The 16,161-nt window shown below is 36.8% G+C and overlaps 1 protein-coding gene across 1 annotated transcript; it reads left to right on the top strand.

Moving 5' to 3' along the window:
- The first annotated feature begins 1,276 nt into the window (after nucleotides 1-1,276).
- LOC149842262 (two-component response regulator ARR10-like) lies at nucleotides 1,277-5,566 on the top strand. The gene is made up of 5 exons (XM_090000620.1): nucleotides 1,277-1,397; nucleotides 1,762-1,887; nucleotides 4,944-5,189; nucleotides 5,324-5,400; nucleotides 5,531-5,566. Exons 1-5 carry the CDS (start codon nucleotides 1,277-1,279, stop codon nucleotides 5,564-5,566), a joined length of 606 nt encoding a protein of 201 aa, XP_089856746.1.
- The last annotated feature ends 10,595 nt before the right edge of the window (nucleotides 5,567-16,161 follow it).

Below are 16,161 nucleotides of genomic sequence, written 5' to 3'. Positions count from 1 at the left end.
CTACATTTTGGTTCTCATGATCGAACATCATCTTCACAAACTTTAAGTCCCACATAATGATTTCTAAGGTTTGCAATCATTGCATTCTTGGGACCAAATCTGCCCATTTCAAGAGAATGATGAATGCATCTAAATAAAATGCAGTGCCTTGGATCTCAAGAGATAAATTAGTGCATTTGGCTTGGCAATCAAGCTTATTGTCATTACCAACAATGATTGCAAATGAAAGGGTGTTTCATCCAGGCCGACGATGTGTGGGGGAAAAGGGAGGGGTAAGGGTTAAGTATGTTATCTCGGGTGAAGTAAGTCAGAACCATAACAAAAAGTAAGGAATAACCTTGATAAACTTCGTCAAAAAATACCCATACTAAGTATACATATTTATAGAATACAAAAGGGCAAACATGTAAAAGAACACAATATGCATCTTAGCCTAGATGTCCTCCACAGTTTTAGCCTAGCTGGACTCTTGCATAATCCTAACCTAGGTAGATCTTAGGGCTAGGCAGTTCCTCTGGATTGGATCTGGGGCAGTCCGTAACAGTTCAAACCTTGACTTAATAAGGCTTTGTCAAGTTAAGACTAGGTCTAGTTATTTTCTAAGTTGAGTTTAGGGTTTAGCCTATAGTTGAGCTTAGGTCAGCCTAACCTAGTTAAGAGGATATTCAATGTGATCTTTGTCAATTTTATTGGTCTCACCTAGTACAGGGCAGGGGTCGATCTTCACATTAAGGCAAAAGCTCAATTGTATCTTGTGAACTACGTTTGCACGAATACTCATTGTATCAAAGGCTTGATCTTAAGTGAGGCAATTATCATTTAAAAGATAGCATGTACGGAGCACATCTAGTTGAGTTATCTTTACCCACTGAGTGAAGTTTTATCCATCATTTTTTCAAAAAGTCGTAGCTTTGATGGGTTTAGTTTATTTTTTCTTATTTATTTATTTATTTTCTTGCACATATCGTCTCTTTCCTTTTGAGTCAAAGATTATGGTTTAAAGAATATGATTCCTTCTTCTTTGCTGAAATCCAATTTTTCCTTCTAGGGTCTTCAAATTTTAAGGCATTTAGTGTTCATATATCTATCTGGCCCGGAATGATTTTTTCTCAGTAGATTCGGGCTGTATTCGGCAGTACTAAGTGGCGCCTTCCTAGTGTCGTACAAGCACTAGAAGAAAATTGATCACCAAATTAAAGGTGGTGTTCTTGTTAGAACACAAGATTTTCAAACCATTGTAAGGTTTTTGAAGTCTTTTCAACAAGAGGGGTAAAAGATGGCGGAGGTGAAATTGGAAGACGAAGAAGTCACAGTGGGAATGCGGGTTATGGCAGTTGACAGTGATGGGACTTCGTTGAAGATGCTTGAAGCACTACTTCGTCACTGCGGCTATGATGGTGAGCCTCATTTCCATTTGGGACTCTCTCTCTCTCTTTTGCTTGGTTGATGTATAAGCGATTCGATTCTACGTATGCATCTTAGAGACCTCTCCTTCCGTCTGAACAACGTTCACTCATCGGTGGTTCCTTCTTATCCAGAGGATCCTGGCTTGGCTTTGTTGTTTGTTGCTAGCTGGCTGTAGTTTCTTTTTGCTTTTGTTTTTCTATATTTTAGTTTTGTTTTCTATTTTGTTGGGTTCATGGGTTCAACATTTTGTTGATCTTCATGAGTGATTGATCCTCTTTCGCCTCTCTCTCTCTCTCTCTCAAAACAAAGGTTTTACTTTGTTTGCAGTAACGGCAACCGGGCATGCAAGCACAGCGTTGAGCTTGCTAAGAGAAAGCAGGGGAAGCTATGACCTCCTCATTGCCAGCGTCTACATGCCTGACATGGACGGCTTTGAGCTTCTGGATCATGTGGTTGCTGAAATGGACATCCCTGTTGTCCGTAAGTGGCCTTGCACCATATATACCACTATCATCCTTCGGTGCATAACACGTCCTAGAGGCATAGTGGTATACTAGGTATAAGCTAAGGGCATTTCCTGATTTATTTTTTTTGCAAATATGATTTTTTTTATAAAGAAATTGAGTCTTGAATAAACGAAAATTATAAGCCATTGCTTTTCAAATCATGAAAAAACTACTCGTGTTGTAATTGAATGATCCAAGAGCCCATTTTGCAAAATTATCATCATTTAAATTGCCGTTAATTTTTAGCATAATTTATTGTTTTTTTTATAGTTTTGCTCTTTTGTTTGGTCAGATATCAAAAAAGAAAAAAGATAAATGACTTAGTTGGCGTTAATTTTTAGCATAATACCATAACTAACCACGAACTAGAAAATATAACAAACATGGCTAATTTATTTATTTTTTTATAGTTTTGCTCTTTTGTTTGGTTGAAAACACAATGTCTGATTTTTTTCCGGCGACAACTTACGTAGTGCTTGATTTTTCTAGTCAACAACTTACATGGCATCTGATTTTTTCAGGTGACAACTAGGGATGGCAGTGGACCGGGGGAAAGCGGGGCCCCGCCCCGCCTCACCCCGTTTGGACCGGGGATGAAGGGTATGAAACGGGGATGGAGGCGGGGACGAAGGTTAAAATCCATCCCCGTTCGGGGATGGAGGCGGGGATGGACGTACCCTTTTCCCCGCCATGATCCCCGCCTCATCCCCGTTTGAACCGGGGATGGAGGATATGAAACAGGGATGAAGGCGGGGGTGGAGGTTAAAATCCATCCCCGCCGGGGATGGAGGCGGGGATGGAGGTTCTAATCTTGGGGCGGGGGTGGAGACCTTGTCGCCCGCCCCACTGCCATCCCTAGTGCCAACTTAGACAAATGGTTTGACCAAAGGGCTAATTTTTCGAATGACTAAAGGGTCAAATTGTTAAAAGCTAATAATTGGCTAGATTTGTCATGTTGTGAGTCGTGTATTGACCAATCTTTTTATATTTTTTCAGTCTCGGCCAAAACATAGATGGTGCCAAAAGTGGGTGCCATCTATACCTAGTTCATGCCTAAAATGCCCATCCATATATACCTAGTTCATGCCATATACACTCTACTGATCTTGGAACAAGATCTGGTATCTGGGCTTGCTTGCTGTTCCACAACTTGCCCAAATTTATACCAAATTTGGACCCAGGATCTATAGTACACCCAGATTTTGTTCCAAAATTGCACATGCTCTATGAAACTAAGTTGACTCCCAAAACCTCCAGGTTTCAGTGCCATATCTGCATTGGATTCACATATGAATCTCCTCAAAATGGATCTAGCTAAAGAAAATGTATGACCCATATTTGGATCTTGATCTATCTCAATTTCTGGGCCTTTATCTCGGACCTGAATTCTGATCAAGAACCGGATCTTGTCAGTTGTATTCCTGTTATAGCTTCACACCCAGCTATAGACCAAGACCTAGCATGAAAGTTGGATGTGGCGGCCTAAAAATACAGAAAATAATCATACTATCCTCAAAATTTAGTGTGGTTTTACAAATACCAAGAAGTATGTTAAAATTCTATGCATATCCAAAATGACTATCTCAGACTTATTTAAGATTATTTTACCCTTTGTATACCTTCTGATCAATATCTTGTCAATCTTCAAAAGACAAATCCAACTAAAGAGATTTGCATGATGTTTTCATGAACCTTCTAACCTTTCGCATCAATATCTTGCGAACCTTCTGACATTTGCACAAATATCTTATGAACCTCCTCAATACTAGAATCTAAGGTGATTGACATGATATTTGTATAGACCTCCTCACCTTCGCACAAATATCTTACAAACCTTCTTAGGACTAAAATTCAACTAAGCAAATTCACATGATATTTATTTGTCTAGAGCTCCTTACCTTTGCACAAATATCTTGTGAACATCTTCAAGACTAAAATTCAACTAAAGAGATTCTCGTGACATTTGTGTGGACCTTATGACCTTGGAACAAATATTTTGCAAACCTCTAAAAAATCAAAATTATAAACTAAGGATATTTACAAAATATTTGTACGGATATCTTGCAAACCTTTGAAAGACTAAAATCCAATTAAAGAAATCCACATGATATTTGCATGGATCTTTGCATAAATATCTTGTGAGCCATCCAAAGATTGAAATCCAATTAAAGAGATTCACATGACATTTGCATAAACCTCCTAAATTTTGCACAAATATCTTACGATCATCCGACAAGTATTGTGTCTGCAGTGAGATACAATTAACAATATGTTTTGATACTTAATGATTCTCAGGTTTCACAAATTTTAAGAAATAAGCAGAATCAGCCCTACAGGGGTGGGCAATGGGCCAGCTCAGCCCGAACTGGGCTTCTGGGTCGACACATGCCAGCCCATGGGCCGACTCAGCCTGTATATATATATATATATATATATATATATATATATATATATATATATATATATATATATATATATATATATATATATAACATAATATGCATAATGTATAATATAATACATTATATAAATAATATATATGTTATATTATATATAATATAATATATATTAGCCCCGGCCTGACCTGGTCCATTTAGGACCATGGGCCTAATGGGTGGGCCGTGGGCCTGAGTTTTCCCAACAAGCCGGCCCATCATTGATGGACCAGGCTGTTGCCCGGTCAACAGCCCGGCTGTTGCTGTCCATTAGCCGGCTGGGCCGACACCCTGTACCATAACGATTTCTAGCCGATTCAAAACAATACTGACAACACTGTTCACTATCATCTTCTTTAATGTGTTTTGGCAAATCTTGGAATTTTTTTTGTTTTGTTTTTGAAAGGCAAGCTGGGATTAGACAGACCCCACCACTTATAAAAACGTACCATTGGGTTTTGAACTTGCAACGTCCCAACACCAGGTGACGTGCACAGACAGCTCCTACCAAACATGCGGAGCCCCGCGTTGGTAAATGCTTGGATATGTTGTGATTAACATAACCAACAGCTAATGTTTGTTTCAAACTCATCAGTTATATCTGCCACTTCCGAAAGGAGGATCGTACGGAAAGCAATAATTCATGGTGCTAGCTATTTTCTAGTGAAACCTGTTCGTGTTGAAGTGATCCGAAATATATGGCAGCACGCATTCAGGCATAAGAAATTTGGAGGCATTGAAACAGGTGGTAAGCCAGAACCCCAAGGGAAGCACAAGAGACTTAACTGGACTGACGAGATGCACAACAAATTTATTGAGGCCATTGCTTTGCTTGGTAACGGTATGTTAGCTAACATCTTTCCAAAAACTACCCTTTTCTTTTCAAAACTCATTCCTCTAATTGTGTTGTGATGCTGTTGGTGTTGTTATATCAAAAGAAACATTTATATCACTTGCATTTTCTGACTGAACCAGAAGCGGTTCCTTCGAAGATACTGCATCTTATGGATGTACCGGACATTACAAGGCATCAAGTTGCTAGCCGTCTGCAGGTATACATTCTCAAATATTCTTAGGAATTAGGCACTGTAATCCATCAAAACTGTTTTAGAATTTTTGAAATCTTTGTTTTGCATCTAGCCTCCTTAGTCAGGTGTTACAACAATGTCAACATTCTCACAGGTAGCATCAATTTTTGTTGTGAGTGCTTTAGCATAATGTGCATACTGTTTTTTTCAAGGAAATAGTACTTCATTGAAGTAGCCTTAAGTGATACAATGTTGCAGCAAGTGATGAGGTATCACTTGCTGCTACCGAAAACAGATTACAGAAAAACAGAATAAAGAACTGAGCCTCGAAACACTAAGGTCCATCCTGGATGTTTTGCGTATAGCATAATGTGCATACTGTTCGGATAAGTGGATTATTACTTTATTTAGAAGGAAATAGTTACATACATGCACTTCTCTCCGTTCAGCATGCGTCAAAACTAATCAGTTTATGTTGGTATTGCAGAAATACAGGATGTACCTAAGAAGGATCAAGACAGATCACCACAGACAATATCATGATCATTTTGGTGCTTTAGAGGCTTTCCAATACATCAATTACCCTTGAGAAGCAAGCAACAGAACTTCTGGTCATGCTGGAATGGTATCATCCGCCCAAGTACATAATATCTCCAGTACTAGAAGCCGTCACAGCAATCCGCCAATATCGGAATCCCCTTCTCCTTTCCAAGAGGGTAATTGAAAGTTGGATGTCATCTCTTAGCTGTCACATAGTTCAGTCAAGTTTTTTTTTTTTTTTTTGAAAGGAATAAAATTTCATTAAGGATTGGAAGAACTAAGGCTTTAGAGAGAGGTATCACTCCCGTAATATATTATGACCCAACCAAGCAGAATCTATGGTGTGAATTCTATGTTACTGATCTGATTAGCTAGTTGGATATGTTCTATGTGTAAGCTGGTCAGATTATCCAATAGATTCATATTTGGTTCAGATTAGAATGCAAAGATGCATACCAAATCAATTCAATTATTAATTAAATGCTACTTTGTTTACTGAATCCAACTAATCTAACTCAGATTTAGTTGCATCTGATCTGAACTTGATCCGCTGACATCCAAATAGCTAATCAAAATTTAGAGAACAGAATCATCAATTGCAGTGGAACAAGTCACTCTCCTAGAGCAGCTATAAACACATTACTTCAAAAATATTTCGATCTATATGAGTTTAAAACCCGAAATCTATGTTATTAATAAATAAGGATGCTTGAGTACTAGATTATGACTTCCAACCTTAATTACTTTAGACCCAGGAAGGTAGTTCAACACGATGCTTATCTTCAAATACCAAGAAATGTCCTTGTTAAGTCCAAAACTGTTGTATTTCAACTGGTTCATGCCAAGGTTGCAAGGAAGGGAAACAAGAAACTAGATTTTTTTAGTTCATATCTATACATATATCCTACAAAAAGGTCTGTTCTTAAGGATGGGTCACATATCACGACACATACACTAAAAGTTTTTGCTAAGAGTCGTAGTGACTTTCGAAGTACTAAATATATCTAGGAAGGTCAGATTCTAGACCCAAGACAAGACACACTTGGTCGAAGTCAATCCCATTCTAAGCCAAATCTCTCCCTTGGTAATTTTCAAAAATGATCCATATCTGTAAGAGATTTGGTGTAGTAAGAGTGTATGACTATCTTAGTAAATTTTAAAATTATTCAACTAATTTGAGAGACATTGGTGGCACCTATCCAAAGGGGAAAGGGCACCTTATGAAACGTGATCTCCTAAAGTCATGGTAAATAAATAAAAGAAAATAGAAAATAAAAAATAAAAGACAGTTGAGTAGGATCAATCAATAACAAAGGGCCAAAACGAACCTGGTGCCCAACATGGATCCAAACATGTTATGGATCTAGATTTATATTAACTGCAAACATGATTATCCAACTCTAGTAAATTTTGGATCCAAATATATATCTAAATAAAAGATATATAATTGAATGTGACCAATCACAAAAAACTTGTCCAAATGGATCTGGCACACTACAAGGATCCTATAGGACCAAAATCCTACCTTTGAAAACTTTAACAGTGAAAATCAATTGCTCACAATTCATGAAAATAAGGGTGGTCCATAAATTTCATGCAACATCATATCTCAGTCAACTTTAACATATGGAAATAGTAAATAAAATAAGTTAAACATGATCCAAAGGTTCGATTTTGCATTTGGAGCTTAAATCTATTTAAATCAAGTGTCTACCACCATAAGTTATGGTGGTGTGATACCACCATAGAAGCACAACTAAGTTGTTCGACACTATGTTGGACGCATGCGCATCGCTGATCGCACGTGTGTTATTAAGAAAAAACCCTTTTAGCGGTGGTAAAAAATGGGCTTTTTTATTACATGCCGCACATGATTACACGTATGAGGCTTTCCCTGTCCGCTATTATTCTCTTTCATATATATGGGCAGATGCTAAAATGAAATATGTTAAATGATACCTGCCAAATAAGTTTTTCAGGTTTTTTTGTTTTATTTTTAAATTCTGACCGTACATATGTGATCTATGTACTTGATTTTATAAGAATCGGTTCTTGAAGTGTCGCTTCTGATACATGGATGTTTTTTATAAGGTTCAAAAAATCAATGGTCCAAAATCTTTATAATTTTTTGAGGCTCCGAATATCATTCTTTTCATCAAAAACACATGATCCAGGTGTTGATTCCTCGTAAATCGACCATGCCCAACACATTTATGGGGTCGAGACTGCAGAAAAAACATCAAAAGAGCAGAAAAAACCCATTTAGCACGTACCCATTACTCCATATATATATATATATATATATATATATATATATATATATATATATATATATATATATGTGTGTGTGTGTGTGTGTGTGTGTGTGTATTAGTTAATATTTGCTGCTATTTAAGGCACCAAATTATATGAAACTATTAAGCTGAAAATCATAGCTTCAAGTTTTATCAACCCAATCTGACTCAAGAAGGTTTGTTTGCTATTATGATCTAAAATTATGATTTTTTCAGTCATAAAATTTTAGTGCATTATGGACCCTTAATTTTTGAATCCATATAATTCAAAACTCATTAATTACCCACTAAACAAACATTTTAAATCACATCTATAAGATTTAATTTACAAAAAAAAACTAAAACCTATGATTTTCAGCTCAATGGTTTTGTATAATTTAGTAACTTCAATAACACCAAATATTTGCCATATATATATATATATATATATATATATATATATATATATATATATATATATATATATATATATATATATATATATATATATATATATATATGTGTGTGTGTGTGTGTGTGTGTGTGTGTGTGTGTGTGAGGGGATAATATTTGCTACACTTGTGGGTCCTAAAGGCCCTAGCTAGAACTCGTAGACCAAGGTCATTTTGACCAAATATAATCCCATGGATGTGTTCAACATGGTCAAAAATAGTAGGGTTCGACCTTCAGATTGTATATTTTTTATACAAAAACACAATTTGCTAAGGGTTGAAAATTCGTCATATTGTAGGCTAATGATTTTTCATAACCCTCAAAAAATCCAAACCACACATGATCTAAAAGCTAGCTTCCACTAGACCAGACAAATGTGAATCATGTATAGAGGATCAGATATGAAAAAACAATAAAATAAATAATGGATCCTTTCATCCATCGATTTGGAATCCATGAGTGTAGCCAACATTATATCTTAGGGGGAAGTATTTGCTACCTTTGTGGGTAAGGAATCCCTAGTTGGAACTCAGAGTAAGGTTGTTTTCACCAAATCTGACCTCATGGGACTATTGTGCTGGAAATCATAGGTTCAAGCTTTATCGACTCAATCTGACCATATTGATGTGTTCAGCATGGTCGGTTTACTAAGGGACTGACCTTGGATCATCTTATATGTTGACCTAAAAATATGATTTTTTGAGTCATGAAATTTTAGGGTATCGTGGGTTTGATTTTTAAAGTGCTTAAAAGAACTTGCTTACATGTTACAATTACATAATTCAAAACTTATTTGCAACTAAATAAGCCTTGTAGATCACATTAGCAAGGTTCAATCTGCAAAAATAAATAAAAAATATGAGAATAAGATGATTTAGGCTCAATAGTTTTATGCCTTCAATAGCACCAATTATATATAGCAACCCTTAGGTGCACAGCTATCAGCGGATGATGTTGAGTGTCAACCCTTAGGTGCACAACTATCAGCGGATGATGTTGAATGTCGGTAAAAATCTCTTTACTGGTGCACTAAAAGTGTGCACCAGTAAAAGTTTGGGACCTTTAGCGGCGCACCCGAGACCTTTGCTAGTGCACACTTTTAATGCGCCAGCAAAGGTCTTTTTTTTTTTTTGCGAAAATTGACACGATGGATGCTCACGGTTATCCCGTTGGCATCGTGCTCCTAGTGATTGTGCAGCTATACATCGCTCTATATATATATATATATATATAGAGAGAGAGAGAGAGAGAGAGAGAGAGAATCTTATTATGGTACTGAACTACCATACCTTATGCTGTTACACGTTGGTTTATATAGATATTACTTTCAAAGTTAAAATCAGACCTTTGGTTTATATTTACTATGTTCAATTTACTATTTTCATGTGTTAAATTTGACACTAACATAAAGGTTTACATCTTTTTTAAACCATCTTTATGTTTAGAAATTGTAAGCCTATGATTTTTTCCATCTCAGAAATCTAATAATGTGATATTTTGACATGATAAAGCCTCTTAAAATAATAAATAAACCATGTTGAATACATCTGTACTGTTAGAACTGATATTTGGTGGCTAGATTCACATAAATAAATTGGTGTACAATCGGATGGTATGATGGTACAAACCACTACACAATATCTCTCTATTTATTTATTTTTATATTTTAGTAACATGAAGAATATTATAAGTTTACACAAACTGCAAGTTTACTAATAATATGATAACTAGTAAGAATTAATAAATTTATTCGTTTCATAACATATATAACGAAAATTTAAAAAAACGCTCCTAAAGTTTGGATATTAATAAAAAACGTCCATAAGTTTTTGAAAGGCAGCTAAATTTTTGCAACGTTAATCAAAAGTAAACTTCCATAAACTTAACCTAGGTTATCACTAACTCAAAATGAGATAAGAGAGTTAATTTACTATATAACCCTTTAAAGACTCCTTTCTTCTTTTTTTGGTGCATTTTTTAAAATATGATGTTGAGGTAAAATTGTAATTTCACATCACATTTAACAGCAAACTTGACGGTAGCAAACTGATGGGCCTTTTTTAATTAACCATGATATTTTTAGGTGTGTTTTTTTTTAAATTTTCTAAAACTCAGTTGGTGCCCAAACTTTATGTGCCTTTTTAGAAATTTCCCTATATAGAAATGCATCGAGTACAACTATAAAACAATCACACAAGTTGTTTAGGAAAATTCAAAAAATAAATCATTAAAAGTTTTGAATAACAGGCGTATATCAACTTTCCATTGAAAATAATATATATATATAAGAAAAACATTCAAGAAACATATGAGACCATGTTTCTTAAATAATGGAAAGGAAAAATTTTTGTATATATTTTCTTGTGGTGTGAAATGGATTTCTCACTCGATGGAAAATCATTTTTCCTAATTGTAGAATGTGGACAGTGGCCTTGCTGCCACAGTGAAGACAACCTATTAATCCAGGACCCCACCTGTGGCAGGATTGATTGCCCAATCATCCCTTCGAGGGTGATGTACAGGTGAAAATATTTCTTTCATAGGAAAAGGGTAAAAGAAATTAATAGAGCGACTTTTTATGCTTTGCACAATAAGGTTATTTAATGCTTTTCACAGTCAAGTTGCACAGCAACAGAGACACACACTCTCATTTGGATACCGACTTTTTATGTCTAGACCAGATTCTTCATCCCATCTCCACAGTATGTCGAGAGTTGGTAAGGGCTGAAACGCTTCTTTACTTACCTCGACGTAGGAGGCCTGAAAGTCTATGCATCGTTTAATATATTGAGCCAAAGCTACTGGGCAGCCTGTGCAAATTTCAATGACAGAAATAATTGAAAATTTAAAACTGACGACAGTCCTCAGCTTTTGACTAAAGTTGTAAACGACAACAGGTACCTGCTGGCAGTTGAAAATTTGAGACGGCGCCCATTTTTAGACATTTATTAAAGGGAAATGGCTCCAGTAGTAGGGTACCACCATTTTTGGCAGCACCCCGAGGGGCTGAGATTGCAATATATGATTGCACCTGATCACCCTCCATCTTTGGGAGGGGCCTGTCAGTGGCTTAATGAATGGCAATCCTGTTGCTTCCAGTTGCAGCTTTAAAACAATGTACTTATTTTCTAAAATGAACCCGGTTGAGTCCAAATTTTATTTTTCTAATTTTAAAAGGTTACGAGTTCAGCTTGTTTAACTCATTCTTGCCATGAGTTAATCCATGATCTCTCTCTCTCTCTCTCTCTCTCTCTCTCTCTCTCTCTCTCTCTCTATATATATATATATATATATATATATATATATATATATATATAGTGATTGATTCCTCTTAAAAATAAGTGCTTAGCCATATATATCAAAAAATTTATTTTCCTAGTATTTTTTCAAAATCTAGGTGTGAACTACATTTTATTTAGTAAAAATCAGCTTTTGAATAATCCAATTATGACATGTGAGCAAGTTTTTATAATGACTCAACAATCCCTGACTCAAACTTTTTATAAATTTTAAAGCTCATAAGATCATATTTTCTCATCAAAAAAGCACAACCCAAAAGTTGATTTCTAGCAAATATATTAGGTCTGATTTTCCAAACATGCCTTCCAACATTGAAAATTAGTATTGTCTACACCATAGAGCAGAGGCGTAGCTAGGATTCATGTGCAGGGGCGGCAAACAAGGGTGTAGCAAAAAAAAAATGGTGTGATAGTCGGGGGTTCGGGGGCCGCACCCCCTCCCCCCCACAATTTTTTTTTTTAAATAAAATAAAAAATGGCTACAATTATTAATAAAAATCTATTTCATATGGACAAATCAAACTATTTGTTGCAGTCTTTCTCAACCTCAACGGAAAGTTCTTAAACATTATCTAATGGAAATATATAACACTGGTGCGATAATTTGAAATTCATAACAATACATAAATTTTATTTATGACAAAATAAATCAAAATACAAAAGTACCAACTAAAATGGACCCCAACGGTTACAGCATAAAATTCATCTATAAGAGAATCTATAACTAAAGTCATAGTATATTCTCGTTCGATGTGCAATGTCATACAATCAGCAAGAAAATCGTTGTCCATTCTGTTACGAATTTTCGTATTCACATGCTTCATCACTTAAAATATTCGTTCTGTATTGGTCGTAGAAACTGATAATGTCAATACAAGACAAAATAATCTAGTTAGCATGACATAACTTTCTGACCTTTCACTTGCAACTAACTTTTGATACAAATCAAGTAGAATAGGTACTTGAAATCAAAGATTAGAAACCATATCAATCTGATAATGTTGTAACTCTGCTTTCAAGTAAAATATATCTTGTGGTGTAAAATCTTGAGGATAGAACTTCTCTGCAAGCTTGCAAATATCAGCTATATTAAAGGATTCAAATGAGTTTCTAAGATCCAATATCGCACTGAGAGAAATAAGTTCAACTGATGTGTCATTAAATCTAGTATTTAACTCCACCAACAATAAATCTATAGCTTTATTTGAAAACATCAAAATGATAGTGATGCTCAACTGAGGGATACTCACGACCACAGGATCGACCAATCATATATGAACCACTGAAGTCAAGTAGGCAAATATCATTTGTTGAACAAAATGATGTTACCTCTTAAAGAAATTCCTCCCAACCATCTTCTCTCAAAGTTTGAAGCACAGTCTTTATAGTGTAGACAAATCTCATAGCAATCAAGATATCTTGATTTTTCTTCTGAAGGGCCTGACATAGAATATTAGTAAATGCAAATATTTGATTCATCAAATGAAAGATAAATATAACTTCAAAACTTTTAATGCAAGTGTATGCACCATCAACTTCAGCCTGAGATCTAGCACTTGGAGAATTTTCAATCAGACACTCAAATACTTTACATGTTGCAACATACATATCCATCAAGCTCTTTACAAATTTATAATAAGAACTCCAACGAGTAGCTCTAGTTCTATGCAAGTTCTCAATCTGATTAGCCTCACTTCCTGTTGACCGTTCTCCAGTTTCTAACAAATACTCAATTTCTTTTCTATGTGCAGCTTTCAACTCACCAGCATGCTTAGGCGAAGAAGTAATAATGTTAACAACATTATTCAAATGAGAACAGAATTGTCAAGTGTCACGAACATCCTTAGCTGTAAAAACCAATGTTAATTGCAAACAATACACAAAACAATGGACATAATATGCATAAGGACAATCCTTCAGAAATAAAGCTTGGAGCCCATTTCAAGCACCCTGCATATTACTAGCACCATCGTACCCTTGTCCTCGCATATTCTAAATTTTAAGGTTGTGACTATTAAGAATATCAGAAATTTGATTTTTCAGATTCAACGAGGTAGTATCACTAACACTTTTAATTGCAAAAAAATGTTCTCTTAAAATTCCTTCTTCATTGACAAACTTCAATGCAATGCACATTTGTTCTCGTTTAGATGCATCTTGTGCTTCATCAACAAGGATACAATACAGTGCATCTCCAACTTCATTATGAATTATACCTTGTAATTGGTTTGCCATAATGTGAAAAATCTTTCTCTGAATATCTGGAGAAGTGTATGTGGCATTTCTTGGAGTATTAGCCAAAACAACTTTACCAACATCTGCATTCATTTTTCCAGAATAATCAACCAATTCAATAAAATTTTCACGATTTAATGAAGATAAAGATTCATCATGGCCCCTAAATGCGTAACCTTGGAGCGCTAACCACTGAAGAGCTAACATTGAGGTTCTTACTCTCAAAAGAGCTTTTTGATGTTTCTCTTAGGATAAAACATTCATCACTTTGTCAATGTGATGACCCAGTCTCATCAAAATATCTGTATTTCTTACACATACATTATGACATGAAGACGTTGAAGAGCTGACATGGGTAAGAAAAACACATTTTTCTCATTGACTAACCCTCTTCCAATTATTAAATCCAACTGTTGTCAATGCTGAGAGATTCGAAAAAGGGCTATTATCAAGAAAAAGAAAGCAATAAAAACAATATGCTTTATCTTTTGTCAGAGAATACTCTAGCCAACGAAACTTATCATACCAATGTTCTTGACATCGACGCACTTGTTTACCACATTGTCTACTTGGGTATTGTGCAAGTTTTAGTTGAAAAGGTCCCGCCCTAAGATAATCCTGTCTAGTTCGATCTATTTCATTAATAGGGTGATCACACATACACTTTCTTTTACCTGGATCTCTTTCAATATAAAAATCAGATTCAGAAGTTGGATTCAGAGTTAGAATATGCTCAGGTGATGAAGGAATGGTTGGAGTAAGACTTGGAGTTTTCTCGACTTGTCCATCTGAAGAGTTGTCTAACTTTGAAAAAAATGATAACAAGTTTTTTCTTTTCTTAGTGCTCGAAGATTGTCCTTCTATTTCAAAATCTATAAATAAATAAGATACTACATGAGCAATTAGTCGAAAAGCATATTGTAATGGAGGGGACTCAAGGGAGAGTGATGCAACTCAAAAAGACGTAGGGGGTGTCGGCTCTCTGTTGGGGACGATGCCCCTCCTTTGCAACTCGAAAAGACGTAGAAAGAGAGAGCAGGGAGGGGACTCAGGGGAAAGTGATGCAGCAGGGGGGCGTCGACTCCCTGTCGACCTCCCAGCAAATACGATACAGAGGGGGAGCGTCACCGCAGGGGGTGGGGTCGGCTCCCTCTCGACCTCCCGGCGACTTGAGAGAGGCATAAAGGAAAAAGGGGCACGACAGGGAGTCATCGGCCTTCCATCGGTCTCTCGGCAACACAAAGAGGCACAAAGGGGGGAATCACCTCAGGGAGGCTCGTCGGCTCCCTGCCGGCCTCCCAACGAATACGATACAGAGGGGAAGGAGAGTGTTGCCGCAGGGGGGCATCAGCTCCCTTCTGACCTCTCGACGACCTGAGAGAGGCATAAAGGAAAAAGGGGCACGACAGGGGGCCATCGGCCTCCCGCTGATCTCTCGACAACACAGAGAGGCACAAAGGGGGGAATCGCCACAAGGAGGTCCGTCGGCTCCTTGCCGGCCTCTCGACGATCGCGATTCAGAGGGGAATCACAGCAGGGAGCGGTTGTCGGCTCTTTGCTGGCCTCCCGAGTCCCCGACGCATGCATAGAGGGGGAAAGATGAGGGAGAAAATGGAGGGAGGGAGGGACAGAGAGACGGCGTACCTGGATTTTGTCGGCGTCGTCGGCTACTGCAAGCAGGGAGCGAGATGGGGGAGAAAGGGAATACATAACGGAGGGAGAGGCTGTGCTTGAAAAGGAAGAGGAAGAGATCAGGTCATGATTTAAAACCCTAACGGATTTTGGATCAGGTCGGGTCTGACCCGGATCCGACTCAGCTTCCAGGGCCACACACACACAGCTCCGCCTTTGCCATAGAGACGAGCCAACAAAATGTTACCGTTGTTAAAGTCTCTTTTGGTCATTAACAGCAATCACAACCGCTACTAAAGAGCCATTTTTTATTCACTGATTTCGTGCAATCAACAGCACACGAACATTCGTCG

Source organism: Nuphar pumila, chromosome 3 (assembly GCF_984573655.1).
Source record: "Nuphar pumila chromosome 3, dmNupPumi1.hap1.1, whole genome shotgun sequence".
In the NCBI taxonomy this organism is placed as follows: Eukaryota; Viridiplantae; Streptophyta; class Magnoliopsida; order Nymphaeales; family Nymphaeaceae; genus Nuphar; species Nuphar pumila.
This window is presented reverse-complemented; position numbering and strand designations above follow the sequence as displayed.

Coding starts and splice junctions, on each gene's coding strand:
- LOC149842262 (XM_090000620.1), top strand. CDS start 1,277: ATGGCGGAGGTGAAATTGGAAGACGAAGAAGTCACAGTGGGAATGCGG. Junction 5,190..5,323: donor CATTGCTTTGCTTGGTAACG/GTATGTTAGCTA, acceptor TGACTGAACCAG/AAGCGGTTCCTTCGAAGATA. Junction 5,401..5,530: donor AAGTTGCTAGCCGTCTGCAG/GTATACATTCTC, acceptor ACATTCTCACAG/GTAGCATCAATTTTTGTTGT.